Genomic DNA, 27,181 nt, shown 5'->3' with positions numbered 1-27,181 from the left:
TGGCAAAGTACAGCTAATATAGCAGATTTCACCCCAAAAAATACATCCAGGAATTTATCACTGGAAATCGGTAAAAACTGATTGTAATGATCTCTATCATTCTCTTACATCCCTTATAGGGTTGTGGAAATGTATTTTTATCTAAGCTGATACCATACGGTATTTGTGTGCCTTTTGATTAAAATGGAGTCCTGGCCCTTCCAGAACTTTCTGCATTTTAGCAGCCAGCTTGCATAAACAGCTAAACCTGCTGTTAGATGGCTGATGGCCATCAGACAGCTAGGAGACAAGTCATGCTGAGACAAGTAACCCCCCATGGTGCTCTCCTATTGTCTACACTACAGGAGTTCCATGTCACCCCACCCTTATCTTCTAGCCATTATCTCTTTCCTTTACCTCATCCATTTGAAGCAAACAGGTAAACTGACCAGGAAATTGAATAATCCTGACACAATACAAGACAGGTGATAGCCCATTACCTATGACTCATGGAGTAATGGCCATTTGGCTTTCTGATAACCCTGACAAAAGGAAATATCTGGACACCATGACAGGACCAGGATATAGTAATTAACTCTTTATCTGTATTCACTGACTGTGAGACAGAGCAATACACAGGGAGAGGCCAGAACTTGGGTTTTACTGTATAAATATCTTGTTAAACTGAACCATTTCGGAGGTGTTCATTTAGCTCTTGACTGAGTGAAACCTACCCCTTGCGAGCAAGTAAATTAAAAAGGAACCTTCTACCGGAGCTGTAAGTGTCGGAGTCATTCTTTTCGGAGGTCGAGATTTCGACAGTTATTGGAGGTTCCACCGAGATGCATACTCTCTGTCCTGTGAGTAAAACGGATACAGGCATAGTGCCTCTCCAGTGAAAGGCTTCGGTGGCCAAACAAGGTGAGCCTTTGCTCACAAGAGGTTTCTTCACTGTTGAATCGCAGATGTAATCTGTTGTCCACAGCTGAGGTACTGCATCTACAAGACTCGGCATTTAAAAGTTAAAGGTATTTTTTTTATAACCATTTCTTTCTCAGCTCGCCAGCAGAAGAGAACAGGTTCTGGAAAAAAACCTCGAGACAGCCCGGGGAAGGTTTCAGTAGGTAAGGGAGCGCTAGTCGATCAAAAAAGGTTCCAGGTTCTTATGTGATAAGATTTTTATTGTTTTTAATTCGGAAGGGGTTCTTATGTGATAAGACTATTAAAAAAAAAGAAAAAAGAAAGCGCTAATCGATCGAAGGTTCTTATGTGATAAGATTTTTATTGTTTTTAATTCGGAAGGGGTTCTTATGTGATAAGACTATAAAAAAAAAAGAGCGCAATCGATCAAAGAGTTTGGGTACGGAACCTTAAGTTTTATCAGCTGTTATTAGGATAAGTTAAGGACTCGGTCTGTAGTGGCGTACAACACAGACTGAGAATTTGTTTAGAGGTTATGATTTGTGTACTCACGGGAATATTGTTTGTTGTCCTTGTATTACTGTTGGGTGCAATACCTTTGTGAGTCATTGCCATTAGAGAAACGGGAAGAGTCACTAGGGAAAGTTGTGATTCGAAAAAAAAAAACACAAGGATTGATTAGGAAAAGAAACAGTAACTGATTGATCAACTACGATTGGTTCGTGCCAACATATCTCACACACCCAGACTGAGCCCGAATTAAGAGCCTTTTCAGGCCACGTAACGGCCAGGAAAAGTGGGCGTAGAGAACTCGGTTGGCCGAAAGGATTGTGAGATCAGAAACTGTGGGAAAATCTTAAATCATCCAGAATGGGTGCCGGAGCAAGTTAAAACACCACAAAAGGCACATCAGCCTATGTCATGCTCCAGAATTGTGGTCAGTCTTCAATTGACCAAAGAAACAAAAACGGTAAAGTGGACTAAGGGTGAAAACAGGCCATTTCCACCCGATGGTTCGTTTAATTTAGAGAGAACAACTTGTCTCCAGGAGTGTCTTATAAACAGAGATCCAGGTAGAAAAAAAAAAGGAAAGTAATAGAAAAGGCCTGGGTTCCGATTCTTCAAGTCCATGTAAAATTAACAGAGGAAGTAAATCAAATGTAAAAAAAAAGAGAACCTGATAGTGACTTATGGATTCAAAAAAAAAAATGAAGCTAGCAAAAGAAAAAGCTTTATTGAATGGAGAGAGACTTTTGTGAATGTCTTGTCTTTGAATGAGAGTGCGTGAATGTCTTGTCTTTGAATGAGAGTGCTTCTGTCTTTTTTCCTTGTGTCTGGAAACCTGTTTGGAAAGGTTGTGGAACTGCCTGTTTGTTTTAGCTCCACCCACTTTTTCAAACAAAGTGAAGTTTTTTAACCCTTCATAGTGTTGTCCTGTATGTGGGAAGTTTAAGACATTTTAAGTTAGAAGCGCAGGTGTGGATTTATTCGGATGAGAGGTTACGGAGCTAGGAAATGCACAAAGGATAGGTTTGTTGAGACATGGTCCCGGTGGTTAAAAGTTGTAATGCTTTTTTTTTAAAAAGCCTTTGTGGGTCTCTCGAGGTGCAGGCTGGGGGAGTACACTCTCATTGTCCTTGGTGTAAATTCTTGGTACAAAAGCTTCTAGCTCAGTAAGAGGATTTTTTTTGATAAAGAGTGACAGTACAATAGTTGAATTGGGATTTTGAGATATTTCAGGTGATCTCTTGATCAACATTTTGGGTGTATTGGAAAAATCTTGGGTTTGGAAGCCTTTTAATAAAATTAGAAAACAAGTACTTTACATTCTGTGATCTGTGAATCACTATAAACATAAATGAGAAGTCCGTGTAACACACAGATTTGTCCAGTTCAGAAGCCCACACAAATGGAGGTTTGTCCATGACCTACGAGCTGTGAATGAATCTACTATATTCTCACAATGCTTAAAGGATGTGGAATGAAGTATCCCGGAATGCTTTCCAGAACTTTAAGCAGTCCCTCACTTCAGCACCAGCCTTGGGATTACCAGATTACACTAAGCTATTCAACTTATTTGTGCATCACAAGTCGGGTTTTGCACAATCTGTTTTGACTCAGTTACATGGGGACAGGCAGCGACCGGTAGCATATTTCAGTACCCAACTAGACCCAGTGGCACGCGGACTACCAGGATGTCTTCCTTCGTTGGCAGCAGCTTATTATGCTATGCAACAGGCTCAGACAATAACTCTAAATCATCAGACCATTTTGTATATCCCACACTCTGTCGAGATTTTACTTACTAAATGTGCCACCCAACACCTAACCTCCGCAAGAACCACTAAATACGAGGTCGAACTGTTATCAAATCCGAATCTTATCATCAAAAGATGCACTACCTTAAATCCAGCCACTCTACTCCCCACGGAAGACGACGGCGAACCCCATTCATGTGAAATGGTAACCGAATTAGTGACTAAACCACGTATCAATCTAACAGATGTACCAATGTGTAACCCTGAGCTAGTGTACTATATTGACGGATCAGCCTTACGAAATGATAGGGGCCAACCTAGAGCGGCTTATGCAATTGTAACTCAGTTTAATGTTGTCGAAACAGCCTCTCTTCCAGACTCCTTTTCAGCCCAACAAGCCGAATTGTTTGCGTTAACTCAAGCCTGTATTCTGGCTGAAGGACACACAGTTAATATCTACACTGACTCCAGGTATGCTTTTGGGGTATCACATGACTATGGACAAATTTGGAAGATTCGCGGGTACCTGACTTCTTCAGGAACCCCCATCAAAAATGCAGAACAAGTGGAAAATCTCCTGCGAGCCATTCAATGCCCTTTGAAACTTGCCATTATCAAATGCCAAGCACATACAGGCCAGTCGAATGAGGTGGCACTTGGGAATGCCAGAGCTGATAATGCAGCTAAGTCAGCAGCTCTGTCGAAAGGGGGGATGCAGGTGTTATTGTTCCCACTAAGGAAAAATAATTGCCCCGATCCGCCACCCACTATTAATGACGTGCTGGCCTTTCAGACACAGGCCAGTACGGAGGAGGTGGTGACCTGGACGAAGGATCAATGTTATAAAAATCCAGAAGGAATATGGGTTCACCATGACGGCCGCGTGGTGGCCCCTAGATCCTTACTTCCATGGATTGCCCGATGTGTTCATACATTCACACATGCAGGCAAAGGGGGATTGGCAGATTATATTTTGGCAACTTGGTATGCACCAGGTATTTCGGCAATTGCAAAACAAATCTGTGAAAATTGTGTTACCTGTCAGACAATGAATCCGGGTAAGACGGAAAAAGTAGAATCTGCCTCCCACCCAAATCCAGTCGGGCCTTTTGTACATTTACAAATGGATTTTATTGAATTACCTATGTGTATGGGATTCAAGTATGTATTAGTTATTGTAGATGTGTTCTCTAGATGGATTGCAGCCTTTCCATGTAAAAAGGCCGATGCCACTACTGTTGCTAAATGTTTGTTAAAAGAAATTGTACCGCGCTTCGGAATCCCTGCTAAGCTTTCCAGTGATAACGGGTCACATTTCACGGGAACTGTTATAAGAGAAATGTGTAAAGCTTTACAGATTAATCAACGTTTTCATTGCAGTTATCATCCACAATCAGCTGGACTTGTTGAAAGATATAATGGAATGCTTAAAAATAAGCTGGCAAAACTATGCAATGACACTGGACTGAAATGGACAGAACTGCTGCCCTGAGCTTTGATGGTAATGCGATCTGCAACCAACAGAACAACAGGCCTGTCACCGCATGAGATAGTTATGGGACGTCCCCAACGACTACCTTTAACAGCACCATTTACTGCAAAACAGATGGACATCCACAAAATGGAGGAAAATATGTTGAATTATTGTATTGCACTAACCAAATGTATTTCCAGCTTTCATTCACAGGTAAAGGAAGCCCAAGTCAAGCCAGCGGAAGGGAAGTGTCATAACCTGGAGCCAGGGGAATTCGTTTACATCAAGATTTTTAAAAGGAAAAGCAGTCTACAGCCAAGATTCGAAGGACCATACCAGGTCTTGCTGGCGACCAATACTGCAATCAAGGTAAAGGAAAGACCAACATGGATCCACGCATCCCATTGCAAACGGGCACCCGACCAGGAGGAAGGGACGAAGGAATCAGAGGAACAGAAAAAGGAAGACTGAATAAGGAACTGTATGGACTATGGGGACTGATGGTGCTGGGCTTGACAGGGTTTTACTTCACATTATTGATTACACCAGGGGTACAGACCCACCACCGAAGGGAATTGCACGTAAACGTATTTATGGCACTGAGTCATAGGTATGCTCAAGAAAGAAACTTGTCGAGTTGTTGGATATGTTCCCATGTACCTGTCCACTCCAGGGGGGGTATTCCCCTGAGATCTGTCCCCTTTAACGAATCAGAAATGGTAGAATGGTTGACAGTGCAAAACAGGACAAAACTAACTAAGGGGCCAGAAACGAAGGAGCAAACAGAATGGAGGTCGGCAGGGTATAAACTTACAGTCTTCCAGGGATGGTACCAGCCCAATTATGATAATAACCATCAGCCTCCCTTCCTAAGCATTACTCCCAGAATAAGAAATCCTGAGGGTATAATATGCCTAGTGAGTAATGAGACAAAAGGACCAGAAATGGGACGCAGCAAGTGTTCCCAAATGATTAAATGGCAAGCCACAACTAATCCCACTGAGAGAAAGATAGCAACCGTTGGCTGGACAACGGTCCATAACAAAGCCCCAGGTGAAGGGTGGGAAGGTGAGACCACTCGAGTAAGGACAGTGCGAAAGGACCAGGAGCTGACGTCCTATAATTGCACCTACTTTATTTGTGGCCATAAAGCCTACCCATGGTTACCAGCCAACTGGACAGGGTCCTGTTACTTAGGATATGTGGTACCCCTTATCAGATCAGTAAGGACTCTAAGGGAGGCCTATGGAAGCCACAGATTTAAACGGGATTTGACGTGGCTAAACGGAATATTCAAGGTAATGGTGCCACCCTATGGAATAGCATCGACCGAATGGCAGTTACGGGAACTGGCTAACTTAGTAGAATCAGTAGCCAACGCAACTTCCCAAGCCTTTGAAGGGATAATTGACGAAATGGTAGCTATTCGAACAGTGGCTCTCCAAAATCGTATGGCCTTAGATTATCTCCTAGCCAAGGAGGGAGGGACATGCGCATTAATAGGTGAAGAATGCTGTACGTATATCCCAGATAAATCAGAAGATATCGGCAGTCTAGTTGAAAACATCAGGAAAAAGGTAATAGAGTATAAACAGACAGTTGGCCAGGACGGTATCACCTTGTGGGGTTGGGCATCAGGATGGTTGGGAGCCCTGGGGAAATCTGTGGTACAGGGTTTGATCATATTCCTGCTGATAGTCTTCGCCCTGTATCTATTATTTGTCGTCATTAAGTGTTGCTGTGCCAGGGTGGGAGAAACTATGTTACCTACCGAGACCACGGCTAGAGTTATGGTAGCAACAACTGCTGAAGGCTCTTGTGTAGAAATGGAAATGGAGAGACTGTACAAGATCAGAATGGATTGAGTTGTCCTTGTGAAGGACAAAATGGGGGAATGTGGAAATGTATTTTTATCTAAGCTGATACCATATGGTATTTGTGTGCCTTTTGATTAAAATGGAGTCCTGGCCCTTCCAGAACTTTCTGCATTTTAGCAGCCAGCTTGCATAAACAGCTAAACCTGCTGTTAGATGGCTGATGGCCATCAGACAGCTAGGAGACAAGTCATGCTGAGACAAGTAACCCCCCATGGTGCTCTCCTATTGTCTACACTACAGGAGTTCCATGTCACCCCACCCTTATCTTCTAGCCATTATCTCTTTCCTTTACCTCATCCATTTGAAGCAAACAGGTAAACTGACCAGGAAATTGAATAATCCTGACACAATACAAGACAGGTGATAGCCCATTACCTATGACTCATGGAGTAATGGCCGTTTGGCTTTCTGATAACCCTGACAAAAGGAAATATCTGGACACCATGTCAGGACCAGGATATAGTAATTAACTCTTTATCTGTATTCACTGACTGTGAGACAGAGCAATACACAGTGAGAGGCCAGAACTTGGGTTTTACTGTATAAATATCTTGTTAAACTGAACCATTTCGGAGGTGTTCATTTAGCCCTTGACTGAGTGAAACCTACCCCTTGCGAGCAAGTAAATTAAAAAGGAACCTTCTACCGGAGCTGTAAGTGTCGGAGTCATTCTTTTCGGAGGTCGAGATTTCGACAGGGTGCAGCCAACAGTAGCTGTGTGGGTCAACAAATCTGCAATTGGATTTAAGGCCTCCTGTTGCAGCAGAATAAACAGGGGATCCAGTCCCACATGCTTGCAGGCCTACTAAGACTGGCACTCAGTGTGAAATATAAATGGGCACATGCTGGTCATTCTTCCAAGAAGGAGCAATTTTCTAATATAAAGTAAAAGTACCTACCCATATTAGTCATTCCCTGTGTCACAGGATATAAAATATATGGCAAGATGCAGCTCATACACCAGATCCTACAGGAAGATAGCATGCTCCTGTCCCACTAATATATGCAACGCTGCTTGAATAACACACCTCTGGTGCCAATGTGACAGTGATTTCTCACTATGTTGCTATTTTGACAGTGGGACTGCATTAACCTTTAAGTGGCTGCTCCACATTGTAGTCTCTGCCAGGCTGTGTGCCAGCACTACCTCTGGCATCTTTCACCCTGTAACACACATGGTAGCATGTGTCTACATGGGTGCGAAGAGCTAGACGGATTGTAAAATGCCAGTCCCTGACCCTACAGAGGCAGTGTGGGCATTATAATCCCATCCAGCCACACCACAATGAAAACTGCACAGATACCAATAACAGGCAGGTGATATTAAACGTTCCAGCTTTCCTCACTGGCTGCTTTACCGAGTTGGATATGGCAAAGAAGGTAAGGGATATCGCAGTGATTACTTACCAGTAATCTAACCCAGGGCGTGAGGTAATGTCATAAACCACAACAATGGACCTTTATAACTTGAATCCTGGATTGGTTACTCATTCGGTTTTATTACATGAACTGTAGAATTGATGGTGGTTGTTTTATTCCATTTTTCGCCAGTACTCCAGCTGTAGCCTAACTAGTGTTTTGAAGTGTAGAAATTCACTGTGACAAATCAATTGTCCTATCCAATGTTAATGAATTACTGTGGAATAAATTAATCACAAGGTCATTACAAACACCAGTGCTATTGACAAGGCATGTGTTAGTCTTCATCAGAGCTGACGGCTTTTTATTTAACACATTTTGTTCGAAAGTGCAAAACAAAGAAAATAGTATTTCAACACAGCAACCCTACTGCCAGTGTGCCAGTACAGTGCCCCCTACTATCTGTGTTCCAGTACAGCCCCCCTGGTGTCTGTGTTCCAGTACAGCCCTTCTACTGTCTGTGTGCGCATACAGCACCACTAGGATGGCTGTACAGCACCCCCTAATGTCTGTGTGCCCGTACAGTGCCACTAGAATGGTTGTACAGCGCCCCCTACTATCTGTGTGCCAGTACAGCCCCCCTACTGTCTGTATGCCAGTACAGCCCCTTTACTGTCTATGTTCCAGTACAGTATCCCGACTGTCTATGTTCCAGTACAGCATCATTGCTGTCTGTGTGCCAGTACAGACCCCCCTACTGTCTGTGTTCCAGTGCAACGCCCCACACTGTCTGTGTTCCAGTACAACGCCCCTCACTGTCTGTATTCCAGTACAGCACCCCCTACTGTCTGTGTTCCAGTACAATGCCCCCCACTGTCTGCGTTCCAGTACAATGCCCCCCACTGTCTGCGTTCCAGTACAATGCCCCCCACTGTCTGTGTTCCAGTACAATGCCCCCCACTGTCTGCGTTCCAGTACAATGCCCCCCACTGTCTGTGTTCCAGTACAATGCCCCCCACTGTCTGCGTTCCAGTACAATGCCCCCCACTGTCTGTGTTCCAGTACAATGCCCCCCACTGTCTGCGTTCCAGTACAACGCCCCCTACTGTCTGTGTTCCAGTACCACGCCCCACCCCACACTGTCTGTGTTCCAGTTACGCACCCCCTACTGTCTGTGTTCCAGTACAGCACCACCTACTGTCTGCACTCCAGTACAGCACCTCCTACTGTCTGTGTTCCAGTACAATGCCCCCCACAGTCTGTGTTTCAGTACAGCACCTCCTACTGTCTGTGTTCCAGTACAGCATCCCCGACTGTCTGTGTTCCACGACAACACCCCACACTGTCTGTGTGCCAGTTACGCACCCCCTACTGTCTGTGTTCCAGTACAACGCCCCCCACTGTCTGTGTTCCAGTACAATGCCCCCCCCACTGTCTGTGTTCCAGTACAGCACCCCTTACTGTCTGCGTTCCAGTACAACGCCCCCCTACTGTCTGTGTTCCAGTACAATGCCCCCCCCACTGTCTGTGTTCCAGTACAATGCCCCCCCACTGTCTGTGTTCCAGTACAAATGCCCCCCCACTGTCTGTGTTCCAGTACAACGCCCCCCTACTGTCTGTGTTCCAGTACAACGCCCCCCTACTGTCTGTGTTCCAGTACAATGCCCCCCTACTGTCTGTGTTCCAGTACAACGCCCCCCACTGTCTGTGTTCCAGTACAATGCCCCCCCACTGTCTGTGTTCCAGTACAGCACCCCTTACTGTCTGCGTTCCAGTACAACGCCCCCCTACTGTCTGTGTTCCAGTACAATGCCCCCCCCACTGTCTGTGTTCCAGTACAGCACCCCTTACTGTCTGCGTTCCAGTGCAGCACCCCCTACTGTCTGCATTCCAGTGCAGCACCCCCTACTGTCTGTATTCCAGTGCAGCACCCCTTACTGTCTGTGTTCCAGTACAGCACCCCCTACTATCTGCATTCCAGTACAGCACCCCCTACTGTCTGTATTCCAGTACAACGCCCCCTACTGTCTGTATTCCAGTACAACGCCCCCTACTGTCTGTGTGTCAATACAGCGCTCCCCCGCTGTTTGCTCGATGGAGGTCGCCAACTGTATCAACTTTGAACAAAAATTGGTGAAAGATTAAATGAGGTCAATCCTCAGCTCAGCAGAGAAATGTCTTGCTTACAGTCAGATTGTTTTTTACAAATTTATTTCCCTTTGGATATCATTGTTAACACTGTATAGATGTTCTCATTGAGCAGACATTGCGATTGACAGTAGTGGTTTTCACGGAGATTTCAATACAAGAGAAAGGTTGGTTGTTAAGGTGAAACGTGCACAATAGGTTTTGTAAAAAAGATCTGGACCAAGGTCTGGGAGGTAGGTTCCAACATCATCTTCTTGTTAACCCAGACACCTAGGTGCTAAGTTGTTGATGGTCACTCAGTTGTCTTACCTGACCATCACATTGTACCTCTCACTTAAGCCGTAACGCCACAGCGGTTTTCAGCTGGTACTAGGCCTGTGCTTTAAAGGCTGTCACAGAAAGTCTACAAAAAACAGATATGAAAAATTGGAAAAAGGGTCAGAGAAGTTACAATTCAGAGACATAGTTAGACTCTGGTGTGTCTGCAGGTCCTGGTGGTTCCTGAAGCGGTCCCAGAGGCTGAGGTGGAAGGTGACTCATCATCTCCTGTGTCGCTCTGATCGTCCTTATTTAGGCCCTGGCTGCTGATGTGGCTCTGGAGAGCTGCAGGCGTGAGCCATTCCTTGGGAAGACAACTCTGCAGGAATGGAATGCAGGAACTGAAGTAAGCCAGCCGGTTCACCCAGCGAGGGATCTCCTTACCGCACAGTATCTGGAAAACAACAAGCTTAGCTTCAGACAGCAAACTATCTTTCAGTCGCACCGTGGGTAACAAGACGAAATTCTGAGGACGGACCAGTCAACACATGTAGAACAACAAAGGAAGTACAACTCTTCTCTGAAATAAGTTTTAGTTCATTTATGCTCAGGTGAGAAATGTAAGTATTGAATTTAAGGCTTTACTACTAGGGATATTCTGAGGGCAGAGGGTGAACAGCCAGAGGTCGTGGTCCATATCGGTACCAACAACATGGGTAGAAAGAGGGATGAGATCCTGCAGGCAGATTTTAGGAAACCAGGAAAGAAATTAAAAAGCAGGACCTCAAAGGTAGTAATCTCTGGGTTACTCCCAGTGCCACGCGCGAGTGAGTGTGGAAATAGAAGAATAGAGCAGATGAATGCATGGCTGGAGAGATGGTGCAGGAGGAAAGGCTTCAGATTCTTGGGGCATTGGGGCCAGTTCTGGGGAGGTGGGATCTGCACAGGCTGGATAGGTTGCACCTCAACAGAGCCGGGACCAGTGTCCTCACGGGACGTTTGCTAGTGCTGTTGGGGAGGGTTTAAACTAAGTTAGCAGGGGGACACCAGGATGTAGCATTAGAAAGGAATAACAAAGGGCACAAAGGATTGGGAGAGACAGATGGCACTAAAGAAAGAAATAGTAAATATTAGGTGGGGTCAGACTGAGGGAGAACACAGGATGGTCTAAGATGGGTTTACAGTGTCTGTTTGTGAACGCACGAAGCATAGTAAACAAGATTGGTGAGCTGCAGGCGCAAAGAACCACATGGGAACATGATGTCATGGCAATACCTGGCTCAAAAAAGGGCAGGATTGGATATTAAATATTCCTGGATATAAGGCATTCAGGAAGGATAGGGAAGGAAAGATAGGAGGTGGTGTGGCAGTATTGGTTAAGGAGAATGTTACAGAGCTGGAGAGAGAGCTGGAGAGGTCAAGGACAGAATCTATGTGGCTAGAGTTAAGAAATAATAGAGATGCCATTAGACTACCAAGTGTATTCTATAGACCATCAACCAGCGAGGAAAATATAGAGGAGCAAATTTGCAGAGAAATTACAAAGAAATGCAATAACTATAATGGGGAAGTTCAACTATTCAAATAGAGACTGGGATGGTAATAGTGTAAAGGGCAGAGAGGGGGAAGAATTTCTGGTATGTTCAGGTGAAGTTTCTTGATCAGTATGTTTCTGGCCCAATGAGGAAGGAGACATTGCTGGATCTGGTTATGGAGAAAAAATTGATAAAGACGAGGAACCGGAAAGGCTGGCTGTACTTAAAAGTAGATAAGTCACCAGGACCAGAAGCGATGCATCATCGGACACTGAGGGAAGTGAAGGAAGAAATCGCGGAGGTACTGGTCATAATCTTCCAATCCTCCTTAAAAACGGGGATGGTGTCAGAGAATTGGAGAATTGCAAATGTTACACCCTCTTTCAAAAAATATAAATCCAGCAACTATAGGCCAGTCAGTATAACCTCGATAGTGGGGGAGCTTTAGAAACAATAATCAGGGACAAAATTAACAGTCACTTGGATAAGTGTAGATTAATTAAGAAAAGCCAGCATGGATTTGTTAAAGGCAAATTGTGTTTAACCAACTTGATCGAGTTTTATGATGAGGTAACAGAGAGAGTTGATGAGGGCCATGCAGTTGACATGGTGTACATACATGGATTTCCAAAAGGCGATCGACAAAGTGTTACATAATAGGCTTGCCAGCAAAGTTGAAGCCCATGGACTAAAAGGGACAGTGGCAGCATGGATACGAAATTGGCTAAGTGACAGGAAACAGAGAGTAGTGGTGAACGGTTGTTTTACAGACTGGACGAAGGTATACAATGGTGTTCCCTAAGGGTCGGTACTAGTATCACTGCTTTTCTGTATATATATATTAATGACTTGGATGTGAGTGCACAGGAATTCAAAATTTGCAGATGACACAAAACTTGGAAGGATACGGAACAGTGAGGAGGATAGTTGTCATGTATTCAACTGTCATTGTAACCCATGTATAAACTGACCTAAGTTGTACACCGTGACAACATTGACCACTAGGTGGTGAACTTGTGGGAGATACTCCTAACCTGGACCTTCAGGTATAAAAGGGGAAGCTCCACCCATCTTCATCACTTCAGTGCTGGCTAATAAAGGTTACTGGTCACAGAGTGACCTTTTCTCAAGCATGGGCCTCGTGTGCATTTGTACTGTATGGTAAGGACATATTATTGGCGACGAGAAACTGAGATTTAAACCACGCGAGCATGGCCACTAGCAGCACAGAAGAGAGGTACTGTGTTGGTGATGATTGGGACGATTTTATTGAGAGACTACAGCAAAGTTTCGTCACTATGGAATGGCTGGGACAGGATTCGGCCGACAAATGCAGGGCTCATCTCCTGACGGTTTGTGGATCTAGGACGTACTCCCTGATGAAGGACCTTCTAGTGCCAGAGAAGCCAGTGGAGAAGACTTTTAAAGAGCTCAGTAAGTTAATTGGGGAACACTTTAAACTGGCGAGCAGCATGCACATGGTGAGACATTGGTTTTACATGCACCGGCGGCGAGAAGGGAAAAGCATTCCAGACTTCGTGGCAGACCTCCGGCGACTGGCGAGCCTATGTAAGTTCCCAGATGCATGCAGAGTGGAGATGCTGTGAGACTTTTTTATTGAGGGCACACTGGGGTTTTCAGGAAACTGATTGAGACCAAAGACTTGACCCTGGAAACGGCGGCTTTGATGGCCCAGACATTTATCTCAGGGGAGGAAGAGACCAGAATGATGTTTGACAAAAATCTTGGTTTAAATGCAGCAAATGGACAGGGAGTCAACATTGTAAACGCGGCACACATTTCTCCAGGCAGACAGGGGCAATCGGACATGCCTGAGCATGTAGTCGAATCCAAAGGGGAATTCAACAGAGACAATGTCTAGCTGAACGGCGATTCATGCCAGCGCAAGGCACAATGCGGCCAGTAATGGAGCCATCAACACCTGTCAATGTTGTGCTTAAGGACAGCTACAGAGACAGTCAGAGATGATCGACTGGTAATGGACCTTTTGTTTCCAACAACGGCTCATGTTGGAGGTGTGGAGGCAAACACACAGCCAGAGCTTGCAGGTATCGGCAATATATCTGCAGAAACTGCAACGTCAGCGGTCACTTGGCGTGTATGTGCAGGAAGCCTGCAGCCAGGTTGATGTACGAGGAGGACGGGGACGATGTAAGCCCTACGAGGCCAAATGGACACTGGGGTAAATCGCTGGAAGCTGAAATTCAGCGAGTTCATGTGGAGCACATATACAATTCGTACACCAGGACGCCACCGATAATGATGAAAGTGCTCCTCAATGGCATCCCAGTATCAATGGAGCTAGACACAGGGGTCAGCCAGTCCCTGATGAGTATCAAACAGTTCGACAAGTTGTGGGCGTCCAAGGCCAGGAGGCCAAAATTATTGCCAATTGACGCACAGCTACGGACATATACAAAGGAGATCATTCCGGTGCTAGGTAGCACCATGGTAATCGTGACCCACAAAGATTCGGAGAACAGGTTGCCACTCTGGATTGTCCCGGGGGACGGTCCCGCACTGCTAGGGAGGAGTTGGCTGGCTGTCATGAACTGGAAATGGGGTGATGTCAATGCCATTTCTTCTGTGGAGAGAATATCATGCTGACAGGTCCTGGACAAATTTGACTCACTATTTCAACCCGGCATTGGCACTTTCATGGGGACCAAGGTAGTGATTCACATAAACCCGGACACCAAGCCAGTACACCACAAGGCCAGAGCGGTGTCGTACGTGATGCGGGAAAAGATAGAAGGCGAATTGGACCGCCTGCTGAGGGAGGGCATCATCTCGCTAGTCGAATTCAGTGACTGGGCGAGCCCGATTGTGCCGATGCTTAAGGCGGATGGGTCGGTCAGGATATGTGGTGATTACAAGGCCACCATCAATCGGGTGTCACTTCAAGACCAGTACCTGCTACCGAGAGCGGAGGACCTCTTTGCGACGTTATGCGGTGGCAAACTTTTTTCAAGATTGGACCTGAGCTCAGCTTACATGACCCAGGAGCTGGCGAGTGAGTTGAAGAAGCTGACTACCATCACGACACACAAGGGGTTGTTTGAGTACAACAGATGTCCGTTTGGGATTCGCCCCGATCTTTCAACGAAATATGGAAAGCCTCCTCAAGTCGATTCTAAGGACAGTGGTTTTTCAAGACGACATCCTCGTCACGGGTCGCGATACTGAAGAACACCTCCGCAACCTGGAGGAGGTGCTACGCAGACTGGACCGGGTAGGTCTGCGACTGAGAAAGGCGATGTGCGTCTTCCTAGCTCCAGAGGTAGAATTCCTGGGGTTGAGGGTAGCAGCAGACGGGATCAGCCCTACTGCATCCAAGACGGAAGCGATCCAGAGAGCACCCAGACCCCGTAACACGACTGAGCTGCGCTCATTCCTGGGGCTCCTGAACTATTTTGGTAACTTTCTTCCCAAATTGAGCACGCTGTTAGAGCTGCTACACGTGCTCCTATGCAAAGGTCGCGAATGGGTCTGGGGGACAGCCAGGAAAGGGCTTTTAATAGAGCACGAAATTTGTTATGCTCCAACAATCTGTTAATGCTATATGACCCATGTAAGAAACTTGTTTTAATGTGCGATGCGTCGTCCTATGTGGTCGGGTGTGTGTTGAAGCATATTAATGCCAAGGGTCAGTTACAGCCGGTAGCTTATGCCTCCAGAAGTCTGTCCCAGGCAGAACGGGGCTACGGGATGGTAGAAAAGGAAGCGCTTGCATGTGTATATACTGTAAAAAAAACTACACCAGTACCTGTTTGGCAGGAAATTTGAGCTGGAGACAGATCACAAACCCCTAACGTTCCTTTTGACCGAAAGCAAGGCCATAAATGCAAATGCGTCGGCCCGCATACAGAGGTGGGCACTCACGTTAGTCGCCTATGACTATACAATTCGGCACAGACCGGGCACTGAAAACTGCGCCGATGCACTCAGCAGGCTCCCACTAGCCACCACCGAGGGGGCAACCGAGCATGCTGCTGAGATGGTCATGGCTGTTGAAGCTTTTGAAAGCGAAGGCTCACCTGTGACAGCCCGTCAGATTAAATGCTGGACAAATAGAGACCTGATTCTGTCTTTAGTCAAGAAATGCGTCCTGAATGGGGACTGGGCAGCCCCGTACAGGGCATGCCCTGAGGAATTCAAACCATTTCACAGGCGCAAGGATGAACTCTCGATTCAGGCCGATTGCCTACTGTGGGGAAACCGCATAGTCATGCCCCAGATTGGCAGAGAGATGTTCATCAGGGAACTTCACAATGAGCACCCGGGCATTGTCACGATGAAGGCAATTGCCAGGTCACACGTTTGGTGGCCAGGGATAGATGCAGACCTGGAACTTTGTGTTCGCAGGTGCAACACGTGTGCCCAGCTGGGCAATGCGCCCAGGGAAGACCCCCTTAGCCCCTGGTCTTGGCCCACCAAGCCATGGTCACACATCCATGTGGCCTACGCAAGTCCTTTCATTGGAAAAATGTTTTTGGTTGTAGTAGACGCCTACTCTAAATGGATCGAGTGTGACATTCTCAATTCAAGCACATCCTCTGCCATGGTAGAAAGTCTACGGGCAATGTTCGCCGCCTATGGTCTACCGGACGTCTTGGTCAGCAACAATGGCCCGTGCTTTACAAGCATTGAATTCCAGGACTTCATGGCAAGAAATGGTTTTAACCATGTCAGAACGGCACCGTTCAAGCCGGCCTCAAACTGCCAGGCAGAACGAGCAGTGCAGATAATCAAACAGGGGAATCTCAGAATCCAAGGGGGTTCCCTACAAAGCCGCTTATCACGCTTCCTGTTGGCCAATAGATCCTGACCACTATCGCTCACAGGGGTCCCACCCGCAGAGCTGCTAATGAAAAGTACGCGCAAAACCAGGTTATCCCTTATACACCTCACCATGAAAGAAATTGTTGAGAGCAGGCGCCAGTCACACTGTGACTACCATGACGGGAATGCGAGGGCACGATCTATTGATGTCAATGACCTTGTCTTTGTCCTCAACTACGCTGCAGGGCCTAAATGGCTCGCAGGCACTGTGATTGCCAAAGAGGGGAATAGGATTCTGGTAGTTAAACTTACCAATGGACAAATCTGCCGCAAACACGTGGATCAAACAAAAAGGAGGTTCAGCAACCCCATAGAAGAAGCAGAGGAAGAACACGGTGTAGATTTCACTCCTCCACAGGTGACCAAACACCGGAACCAAGCAGAGGAGAGCCCAGTCACTGTGGGCAGTCCGGACAGGCCTGAGGCACCGCAAACTGCACTCAGGCCAGCACCCAACAACCGGAGCCCCAACTCAGGCGCTCTACAAGGGAGCGTAAACCACCAGAGAGACTTAACCTGTGATCCCAATAAGACTTTGGGGGGAGGTGATGTCATGTATTCAACTGTCATTGTAACCCATGTATAAACTGACCTAAGTTGTACACCGTGACAACATTGACCACTAGGTGGTGAACTTGTGGGAGACAATCCTAACCTGGACCTTCAGGTATAAAACGGGAAGCTCCACCCACCTTTATCACTTCAGTGCTGGCTAATAAATGTTACTGGTCACAGAGTGACCTTCTCTCAAGCATGGGCCACATGTGCATTTGTACTGTATAGTAAGGACATATTAATAGTGATAGACTTCAAGGGGACATAGACAAGCTGGTGGAATGGGCGGACTTGTGGCAGATGAAATGGAATGCAGAGAAATGTGAAGTGATACATTTTGGTAGAAAGAATGAGGAGAGGAAATATAAACTAAAGGGTACAACCCTAAATGGGGTGCATGAACAGAGAGACCGAGGGGTATATGTGCATAAATTGTTAAAGGTAGCAGGGCAGGTTGAGAAAGCGATTAAAAGAGCTTACGGGATCCTGGGCTTCATGAATAGAGGTATAGGGCTCAATTTTCTCCAAAGCATTTTTTTGGCGTACTTGAAGAGTTACGCCCAATTTTTGGGGGCCTAAGTACGCCAAAAAAAAAATTCTAAGTTTCCCTGTTGGATTTGTTCATTTTGGCATGGCCTAACCCGACCTTTAGTTTTGGGGGCTGGAGCTTTGATCTGCGCCAAAAAGTTTGGGCTGCCATAGTAACAATGCGAGTCGAAGCATACAGCCAGCTCCCAACACATTAAAATAATTCTCTCTCTCTCTTTCTCTCTCTCTGTAAGTGAGTGAGTGAAGTGAGTGAGTGAAGTGAGTGAGTGAGTGAGTGAGTGAGTGAGTGTGTGAACCGGGCACCGAGAATGGGACCAGACAGCCTTCGGACAGGGTTGGAGGTAAGTTGCTGCAATGTGTTTTTCAATTCTTTCACTGTGTCCAGGCAGCTGCTGCACCGATTTCCTTACCTGTGCTGCTTTCCTTAACTCTAGGGAAGGTTTTTCAACAGAAGCCACATACGCTGGCCTAAGCAGAACTGGAGTAACTCTCAGCTGGCCAAACTTCCCTAATTGGCCAGAATTGGTGCAGGTGGCTGGTTATGCTCCCTTTGACTGAAAAAAAAACTGACCTAAAAAATCGTAACTAACTGAGTTACACTGGTGAAAATTGATTGAGGAAACTGTGGTTTTTCAAATTAGGCCAAAAAAAGCAGCCTGCTCCAAAAAAACGGCGCAAATCACTGGAGAAAATTGAGCTCATTGAGTGCAACGGCGTGGAAATTATGATGAACCTGTATAAAGCATTGGTTTGGCCTCAACTGGAGTATTGGGTCCAATTCTGGGCACTGCACTTTAGAAAGGATGTGAAGGTCTTCGAGAGGGTGCAGAAAAGATTTACAAGAATAGTTCCAGAGATGAGGGACTTCAGTTACGTGGATAGACTGGAGAAGCTAGGGTTGTTCTCCTTAGAGCAGAGAGGTTTGAAAGAAGATTTGAAAGAGGTGTTCAAAATCATGAGGGATCTGGACAGAGTAGATCGAGAGAAACTGTTCCCATTGGCAGAAGGGTCACGAACCAGAGGATACAGATTTAAGGTGATTGGCAAAATAACCAAAGGCAACATAAGAAAAAGCTTTTTTACACATTGAATGATTAGGATCTGGAATGCACTGCCTGAAACGATGGTGGAGGCAGACTCAATCATGGCTTTCAAAAGGGAATTGAATAAGTATATGAAGGGTAAAGATTTGCAAGACTATGGGGAAAGGACGGGGAAGTGGGACTAGCCGAGGTGCTCTTGCAGAGAGCCGGCACGGGATCGATGGGCCGAATGGCCTTCTCCCATGCTGTAACCATTCTATATGATATGATATCCAGTATAGCATAAACCATCCAGTCCCTTAGTAGTGCAACACTTATTATTCGTAGACCTAACTTTTGCTTATTTTTATCAGTTAATACATTGTTGGTATTAAGTTGTATTTCACTTTTAATATGAACCATTCCACCTGGATGAAACATAGAATCATAAAATCATATATTGAACAGCATAGCTAATTCTAAAATTGCAAAACTGTCTGAAATATAATCTCAGTGTCCTCCCTGGCTATAATGAAACAGTATGAGAATTTATAGATGACCTCTTACTTGTCTCATTGATTCATATCGGTTTGAGTGTTAGCATTTATGGACAGTCCCTTAACAATCTGACACTGTAGCAGTTAGGCAGATGTAAACTGTAGAAATTAATCAGTCTGCAAGGAGTTAATACCATAGAAGAAGCTGCAGCAAATACTGTCTAATGTAGACTAGTTCCACCAACGTGTTTGAAATCAGTGTCTAAGGAAGAAGGACTTCATCAATAAACAACAATTGTCAAATCTGAATGAATCAGTCAGTCAACCTCGTAAGGTTATAGAAATACTGATGTGTGTGGAGTTATCTGGAAGCTGAATAAATCTATTCCGTTATAGCATTCTGTCTTGGATTTTAATGAAACTGCTAACAAGTTGAGCAGAAGAAGATGCATTGCCTGAATCGTGCCATGTATTACTCTGAGCAGCTTAATCGTGTGGTTCAAAGGCAAGAGCTTTCCATCTTTCACTGACTACCGACATGCTGGCAAAGAAATGAAAGCAGAAAAAGGTAAGAATCTGCATTCCTGAACTCATGCATGTTACAAGGCCTAGAAATTCGAGTGTGCCTGAAAATGGGTGCACAGGGTCAGGGTGCATGTCACACGCGTCCACACACTGGGTTGCAGGGAGCATGTGAAATTGGTGCTGGCAGATCATTATCATGAGCCAGGCATATCGCCAGCACTATCTACACTGTTTATTATCTACCTCAGCTCATCCGCTGCTGAAGCCCTCATCCGTGCCTTTGTTACCTTTAGACTTGACTATTCCAACTGGCCTCCCACATTCCACCCTATCTAAAATAGAGGTGATCCAAAACTCGGTTGCCCATGTCCTAACTCATACCAAGTCCCGCTCACCCATCACCTCGTGCTCGCTGACTGACACTAACTTCTGTAATGCCTCAATTTCAAAATTCTCATCTTTATTTTCAAATTCCTCCATGGCCTCGTCCCTCACTATCCCTGTAATCACCTCCAGCTCCACAACTCCCCTAGATGTCAGCGGTCCTCTAATTCTGCCCTCTTGAATATCCCTGATTATAATCGCTCAACCATTGGTGGCCGTGCCTTCTGTTGCCTAGGCCCTAAGCTCTGAAACTCCCTAAACCTCTCCACTTCACTACCTCTCTTTCCTCCTTCAAGATGCTCCTTAAAACCTACCTCTCTGATCAAGCTTTTGGTCACCTGCCCTAATTTCTACTTATGCGGCTCGGTGTCAAATTTTTTTATCTCATAATACTTCTGTGAAGCGTCTTGGGACATTAAAGGCGCTATATAAATAAAAGTTGTTGTTCATTGGCTGCATGCCTGTTTGGGGATTGGGAAATTGGGCTTGACGAAGGTTACTTGCAGGCAGCTAGCACCTCTTAAAGGGGAGGTGAACTCTGGCTGCTGCAGGCAGCAAGGAAACATTCTCAAAGGAATAAAATTACTGCAGAGGTACAAAGCGGGCACCCAGGTTCTTGGGACGCCCTACAAAAGAAGGAGAGGGTGGACCCTGTCGGGTAGTTCCCCGAGCAGACTGTCTGGCAGAACGTCTTATCACCAGAGCTTTCACACAAGCACCAAGACGTAGCTTGGTTGACGGTGAGGAGGGCCCTACCCGTCAGATCCTTCGTGCACAGCCGGGGTTTCAGAGACACGGCACTCTGCCCCCGAGTTGGCTGTGGTGCGGACGAGACTGTCATCCATCTCCTTCGGATTGCTCCTTTACAAGGCAGGTCTGGAAGGTGATGCGGTGGTTGCTGTCGAGGTTCATCCCAAGCAGCTCCGTAACACAGGACTCTGCTCTACGGGTTGTTCCCAGGGACACACACCGAGACAGACATCATCTGCTGCTGGAGGGCCATCAACTCGGTGAAAGACGCACATTGATCTTGCCGAAACTTGCTGGTCTTCCAGAGCAAGGAGATGTCCACGTCTGCGTGTTGCAGACTGGCGCAATCCAAGATCCAGGAGTACGTGCTGAGGGACACACTAAAAATTGGTGCAGTCGCTGCAAGGGCACGGTGGGGAAGAGTCACAGTTTAAAGCCCTTCCATCATGGTAAACCCAGGGGCTGGAATCAGTATAAAACTCCCCTCGGGCTGTACTTGTAAACTTTTTGAATACATAGAGCATCATGATCTGAAAAAACCTATGTAGTGCCATGTATAATGCAAGTTCTGTTTAGTAATGTATGTTGCAAAGAAATGTAACTGTACCCTCACTCATTCCGTGTACCGTATAGTGCCACATGTAACGTAATTTGATGACTGTATTACAATGTATCCTGGATTGTACTGAAATGTACCTCGAAATGTAAAGCAAGCAAATGTATTGAACGGAACTGCTGTCAGCGTCCAAGTGTATTGTATGGAATTGCTGACCACATCCAAATGTACTGAACTGTCTTCCAATGTATTGTGCAAATTTTTATATACAAAAGTATATTTTGAAATTTTTAAAAAACCCAGGTTCTTGGACGCTACCCTCATTTGCACAGTACTGCATGTAACGTGATTTACGGATTGTACTAAACTGTACCTTGAAATGAAATGCACGCTAGTGCATCGTATGGAACTGCTGTCAGCATCCAAATGAATTGTATGGAATTGCTGACCACAAGGTACTGAGCTATTTTCCAGTGTATTGTGAAAATTTCATATGAATAATGTATATTTTTGAGAAAAAAAATCCAGGTTCTTGGACACAGCCCTGGTCCAGTCTGTTGACAAAGTAGGGCAAAAACTTCTCCAGACAACACTTCCTCGGCCAATGAGAAGATGTCACTCAGGAGGTCAATGTCACAAGGTTAGCTCCCAGGATATAGCTGAGATGCAGAAAAACGTCCATGACCTCAGCAGAATTATCAAGGTAAGGCGCTTATCTTTCGCCTCAAGTACTCTCTGCTCACACCTACACCAGCTGCAGCCTCACTACTCACAATACTCCTCTCCTCGCCACCTTCACTCTCCTACAATCACTACATCACACTTCACTACACCTCCTTCTCTTCCTACTCACACTCAGCCCTCATCACTACTTCAACCCTCACTTCCTTGAACCTTTCTTGTAGGAGAAGGTTGTGCACAACATCGGGTAGGAGGCAGCGACCAGAGGAGGCCGAATTCCTCTTGAAGAAACATGCTGGCCATTATGGACAGGTGGCCGGAGAGTTGTGGTCTTGGTGAGTGGCAACACTGCAGGAAACATTGCACAGGGTTTCTTCACAATTTATCCTCTTTATCCCTTCCTACTTCTATCTAATCCCACACACTTTCTTGCATTAATGGTGTGAACTGTTTTGCATTAATGGTGTGAACAACTCTGAAATATGTGTAATGACCCACCATTGTCTCCAAACTAATATGGCACCATTTTGATAGCTGCTTCATCTGTTATTGCAACAAATGGTCCTAATCAACATCCCAGACAGTTTGTGTGTCCCTGTGAGCTAACACTTCGTGAACTGAATCTCACTTCATAGAAACATCACATTATAAATTAAAGCAAAATCCTTTCCAGGACAAATAGGTAGAAATCGGAGTATATTACATCTGATCTAAAAATTAACCATAACTATAGCAGTTTGATCCTTGGGCAATATATACAACATTCTGTCAGTTGAGAACAATGGAGATACCATTAGATCCCTTCGTACAGGCCATACTACTGTCCAGATTTACTTGCAGTTCAATATAAACAATTTGCAGACACAAAACAAAAGATGAACAAGAGAATAAATAGCAGTAATATAACACATCTGTACATTCAGTGAAAAATATTTAGCTCCTCAAAAGAAGAATAATGAAAGGTCACAATACTAAATTACTATTCTTCAGAGTTAACACTTATCTAAACAATAATTAATATATTTTTACATTTCTTACAAATGCAGAAGCTATACCAGCTTGACTTAACTCTAAAAGCAAATTCTCACTGCTAGTGGATTTAAAAATAACTGACCAACACACAGATGACTGAACCCATCACCCACCGGTGTGAAGTTTGCTGTTTGGGTGTGTGACTGGCAGAGTGCACTGATCGGTTTCCCATTTAAATCCGGCAGGCGAGCTGCCAGATGCAAGACAGGGGTCGCGGTGCAGTTTGCCAGTTTCAGGTCTTAAAATCGGGCCGCTGATTAAATTGCTAGGGTGTGGGAGGGTCAGGTGGGTCATGGAGAAGCAGTGGCCCAGATTGTTAGTGTGGCCCACAACAATTATTCAACATTTACCTATGTCGCACCTCTTAGTCCATCACTTGGACCAGCTCTTACCTAAAATGACAATTGGAGTCCTATGTGCGTCATAGAACTCGATTTCTATATTAAAAAGGGTCTATCATCTGAAACAGGCAGGTGCTCTGGACACCCATTGATAGGCTCTTTTCAAAATGGAGCTGGCCGCATCGCCAGTGTTAATTGGGCGGTAAGGCTAATGACCCCACTTTGAGGTCATTACCACTCCGTTAATGCTCAGCGAAGTCAAAATCAATCCCCCAGTATGGCCGACACTTTCCCGTTGCCGAATGTATGGGTTTGGGGACGGCTTGGCAGCAAAAATCCCAGAAATTGCCAGCGCATCGGGAACCCATCGTCATCCCACCGCCTCGCGTGTTTAACCCAGGTGGCTTTGAAGGTGTGACACGGATCCGATCGGCAGAGACGGGTGACCACATTCAAGTAATTAACTTCTTGTTGAGAGGCCTGTAAGAGGGATTTTAACACCAGCTTTTGACTTTTACTGCAGGAGATCGGGATTCACGCAGCTCGGGAATCTTGCTTGTGAAGGGGAGGCGGAAGTTCAGTGGCCATTGGCGAGTCCATGCATTGACAGCTGGGAAAAGCACATAAATACTCCCGCATTACGCTTCATTATTTGCCTCATGGAAAGGCTCTTGCTGACTCCATTTTGTCCACAGATTTAGGTGTCAGCAGTTTGCAGGTCATGTCTGCAACCTCGGAAGCCACTCTCACCACATTGCTACTCATTATCACAACATTGAGCGATTAGGCCTCTGATCCCCACTTTACCTGCCATCTACTACATCAGCAGGGGTGCCGTTTATACTGTCTCACTTTGGACCTCAGAATCGGACCAAAGATGAGCCCCAGCACCAACAACACCAACCACACCAGCAGCAACAGCAACAACCACAACAGCAGCCTTCTCCTCAATGACCTGATGCTCCACAGCAGAGAAGAGGGCTCCACAGGGCTGCACCGCGCCGGAGGTAATAACTCCAACACAGGGTATACAGGCAGAGGATGAGTTTCCTCAACATGACTGAGCAGCAGTGCCTCAGGAGGCTCAGGCTATTGCACCAGGTCGTCGCAGACATCTGTAGCTTGCTGGAACAAGACCTGCTGCCCAGAGGTCTTAGTGGACACTGCTTACCAGTGGCTGTCAAAGTCACCACCACCCTCAACTTCTTCACCTTTCCAGGATCTCGCAGTCGGCCGCCCACAGATGCATCATCCAGGTGACCGATGCCCTGTTTCACACATCAACCATTTATGTAACCTTTGCCACTGATGAAGCCAGTGTTACTGAGCGGGCTCTCGGCTTTGCAGCTCTGGCTGGCTTCCCACAGGTGCAGGGCTTCATCGATTGCACACATGTGGCCATCAGAGCACCCCATCATCACCCAGGGGTGTTTGTGAACCACAAGGGCTTCCACTCCCTCAATGTGAAGCTCGTCTGTAACCATAAAAAGATCATCATGCATGTGTGCACCAGATTCCCAGGGAGCTGTCATGATTCTTTCATCCTGCGCCAGCCCACCCTCCCTCAGCTCTTCGCACCCGCAAACACTAGCTGGCTGCTTGGAGACGAGGGCTATTAACTGAAGACATGGCACGTGACACCCTTGAGGATGCCAAGTACTGAGGCCGAGGAGCATTATTATGAGAACCACATGTCCACCAGATGTGTTATAGAGCAAGCTTTAGGCATGCTGAAGATGAGCTTCAGATACTTGGACAGATCTGCAGGAGCCCTTCAGTACGCACCAGCCAGGGTCTCCTGAATCATCGTTGTTTGCTGTACACTGCACAACAGAGCGCAGCAGCGAAGATTGGAGCTGCAGGAGGAGCAAGATGCACAGCGCACAGCCCCATCGGAGGAGGGGGAGGAGCAGGTGGTAGACGAGGAGGAAGAGAAGGATGAACCTGAGGTAGAGATGACACCAGCAGAGGCAAATATTGCTGCCCAGAAGGCCCCGGGATGGCCTCATCATGGCCAGATTTATTTAACTTGCTCCAATGCACCCATATGGCTGCCACATGCTGAACAACGTTCCCTCTGCCCCCGTCACAACACCATAAAGCATCCCTACAATGACCAAGACATTCCTCCCAAACCCCCAGTGCTCAAGTTTAAGTCTCATCATTCACTTCAAGTAACAAAGCCACTTCCCAGGCAGCAGGTAAAAATGGACAAGACTGGGACATGGTGCAAAGAAATACATTTATCTGTGCCATCCAAAACTTATCACTGACATTTGTTCCTACACCCATGTGCACACCTGTGCGCATCTACTTTTGTGTCTTTTTCCTTTTCCCAGTGCCTCTACGAGGTGCACCCTCTGTGGCTTCAGCAGAGGTGGAGGCGGACTGCTCACTTCCCTGTTGCGACTCGTCAGCCACTTTTAGCGGGCATTCTATGGGTTTTGGAGCCTGTGAGGGCCCCGCCTAAGTTGGCTCCTCCTGCAATTGTGCGGGGACAGACTTGGCCATCGCTGTTCAAGGAGGCATCTGGGGCTGTGACTGAGGGGGGAGTCAATGGGGGAGAAGTGGGATCGCTTTGAGAAGAGCCCCCTCTCACCATCATCCCTCTCATGGGCCACCCGCACTCCCCTGTCTTCTTTAACATCCTTCCTTGAGAGGAGGTCTATGAGTGCCTGCCATCTGTTGTCCACAACTAGCATGTGCTCATGTGACTGATGTATTTGCTGCTCCGTGCAGGTGGCCATCATTTCCATGGAACAGCACATCGTCGCCATCGCCTGCGACATGGTGGTGCTCATGTTGGAGACAAACTCCTCCATTTTCTGAATATTTTCAGACATCGTGGATGCAAAACCTGCCAGAGCCTCCTGCAATTGTTGCAGCCCCATAAGACCACCCTCTTTCTCAACGGCCCCCGAGGCTCAGTGTCTGTACACAGCTCAGCAGAGCTGGGAGAGTCTTGCTCCCTCCGGTGAGGAGTCTCCACTGTTGTCCCTGTCAAAACCACCTGCTCTTGCTCACTTGTGACCTGTGAGACACCAGGTAACAACATTCTATCTGACAGGACCCACCGAGGTGCATGTATCTGTGCTGGTGGAGGGTGCGTTGGGTCTGCTGATGGTGCACCCTCAGAGGCTGGAACTTCCTTTGAGGAGTCGTTTCCCTCCTCCGGCTGGACAGTGGGGAGGCACTTGATGGACCTGTGGGAGAGTAAAGAGATGAGTTAGAAGTGCTATATTAAGAATGGGTAACATTAACATTATGCACATGATGAAAATTCACTGGTTGCTGACATCAGTCACCATGTGAGTGACTGTTGTATGCCATGTGGCTGCATCAGATGTAATTCTGTCACTAGGTTGCTGGAATGTCCCCCTCTCTCTGTCTCGCTCTGACAGCAGCTCTGCAACTCCCTGTATCACCAGGGTCCCCTCCTCTGCTGGAGTCAGTGCATGAAACATGGAGGGCCACCTTCGGTTCTCTGCCTCTCCCACGTGTTCTGGGTCCTTTTCTCCTGCAAGGAGGGAAAGAACAGAACTATGTGTGAGAGTGAAGGAAGGGATAGGTTACATCTGTAGAGGGTGTAACCAAATGGCCTCATTCTGTGGTGTTAC

General features: G+C 46.3%; 1 protein-coding gene across 1 annotated transcript in view; it reads right to left on the bottom strand.

The window, feature by feature from the left end:
* Positions 1 to 10,091: 10,091 nt before the first annotated feature.
* The window catches only part of LOC139262267 (deubiquitinase DESI2), a 321,240-nt gene continuing 304,150 nt past the window's right edge, over positions 10,092 to 27,181 (bottom strand). Inside the window, exon 5 of the mRNA XM_070877413.1 lies at positions 10,092 to 10,728. Coding sequence (XP_070733514.1) covers positions 10,483 to 10,728 — 246 coding nt within the window. The 3' untranslated portion in view covers positions 10,092 to 10,482. The remainder of the gene's footprint in view (positions 10,729 to 27,181) is intronic.

Source organism: Pristiophorus japonicus, chromosome 4 (assembly GCF_044704955.1).
Source record: "Pristiophorus japonicus isolate sPriJap1 chromosome 4, sPriJap1.hap1, whole genome shotgun sequence".
Classification (NCBI taxonomy): domain Eukaryota; kingdom Metazoa; phylum Chordata; class Chondrichthyes; family Pristiophoridae; genus Pristiophorus; species Pristiophorus japonicus.
Note: the sequence above shows the minus strand (reverse complement) of the source record. Positions and strands in the feature narration are given on the sequence as shown.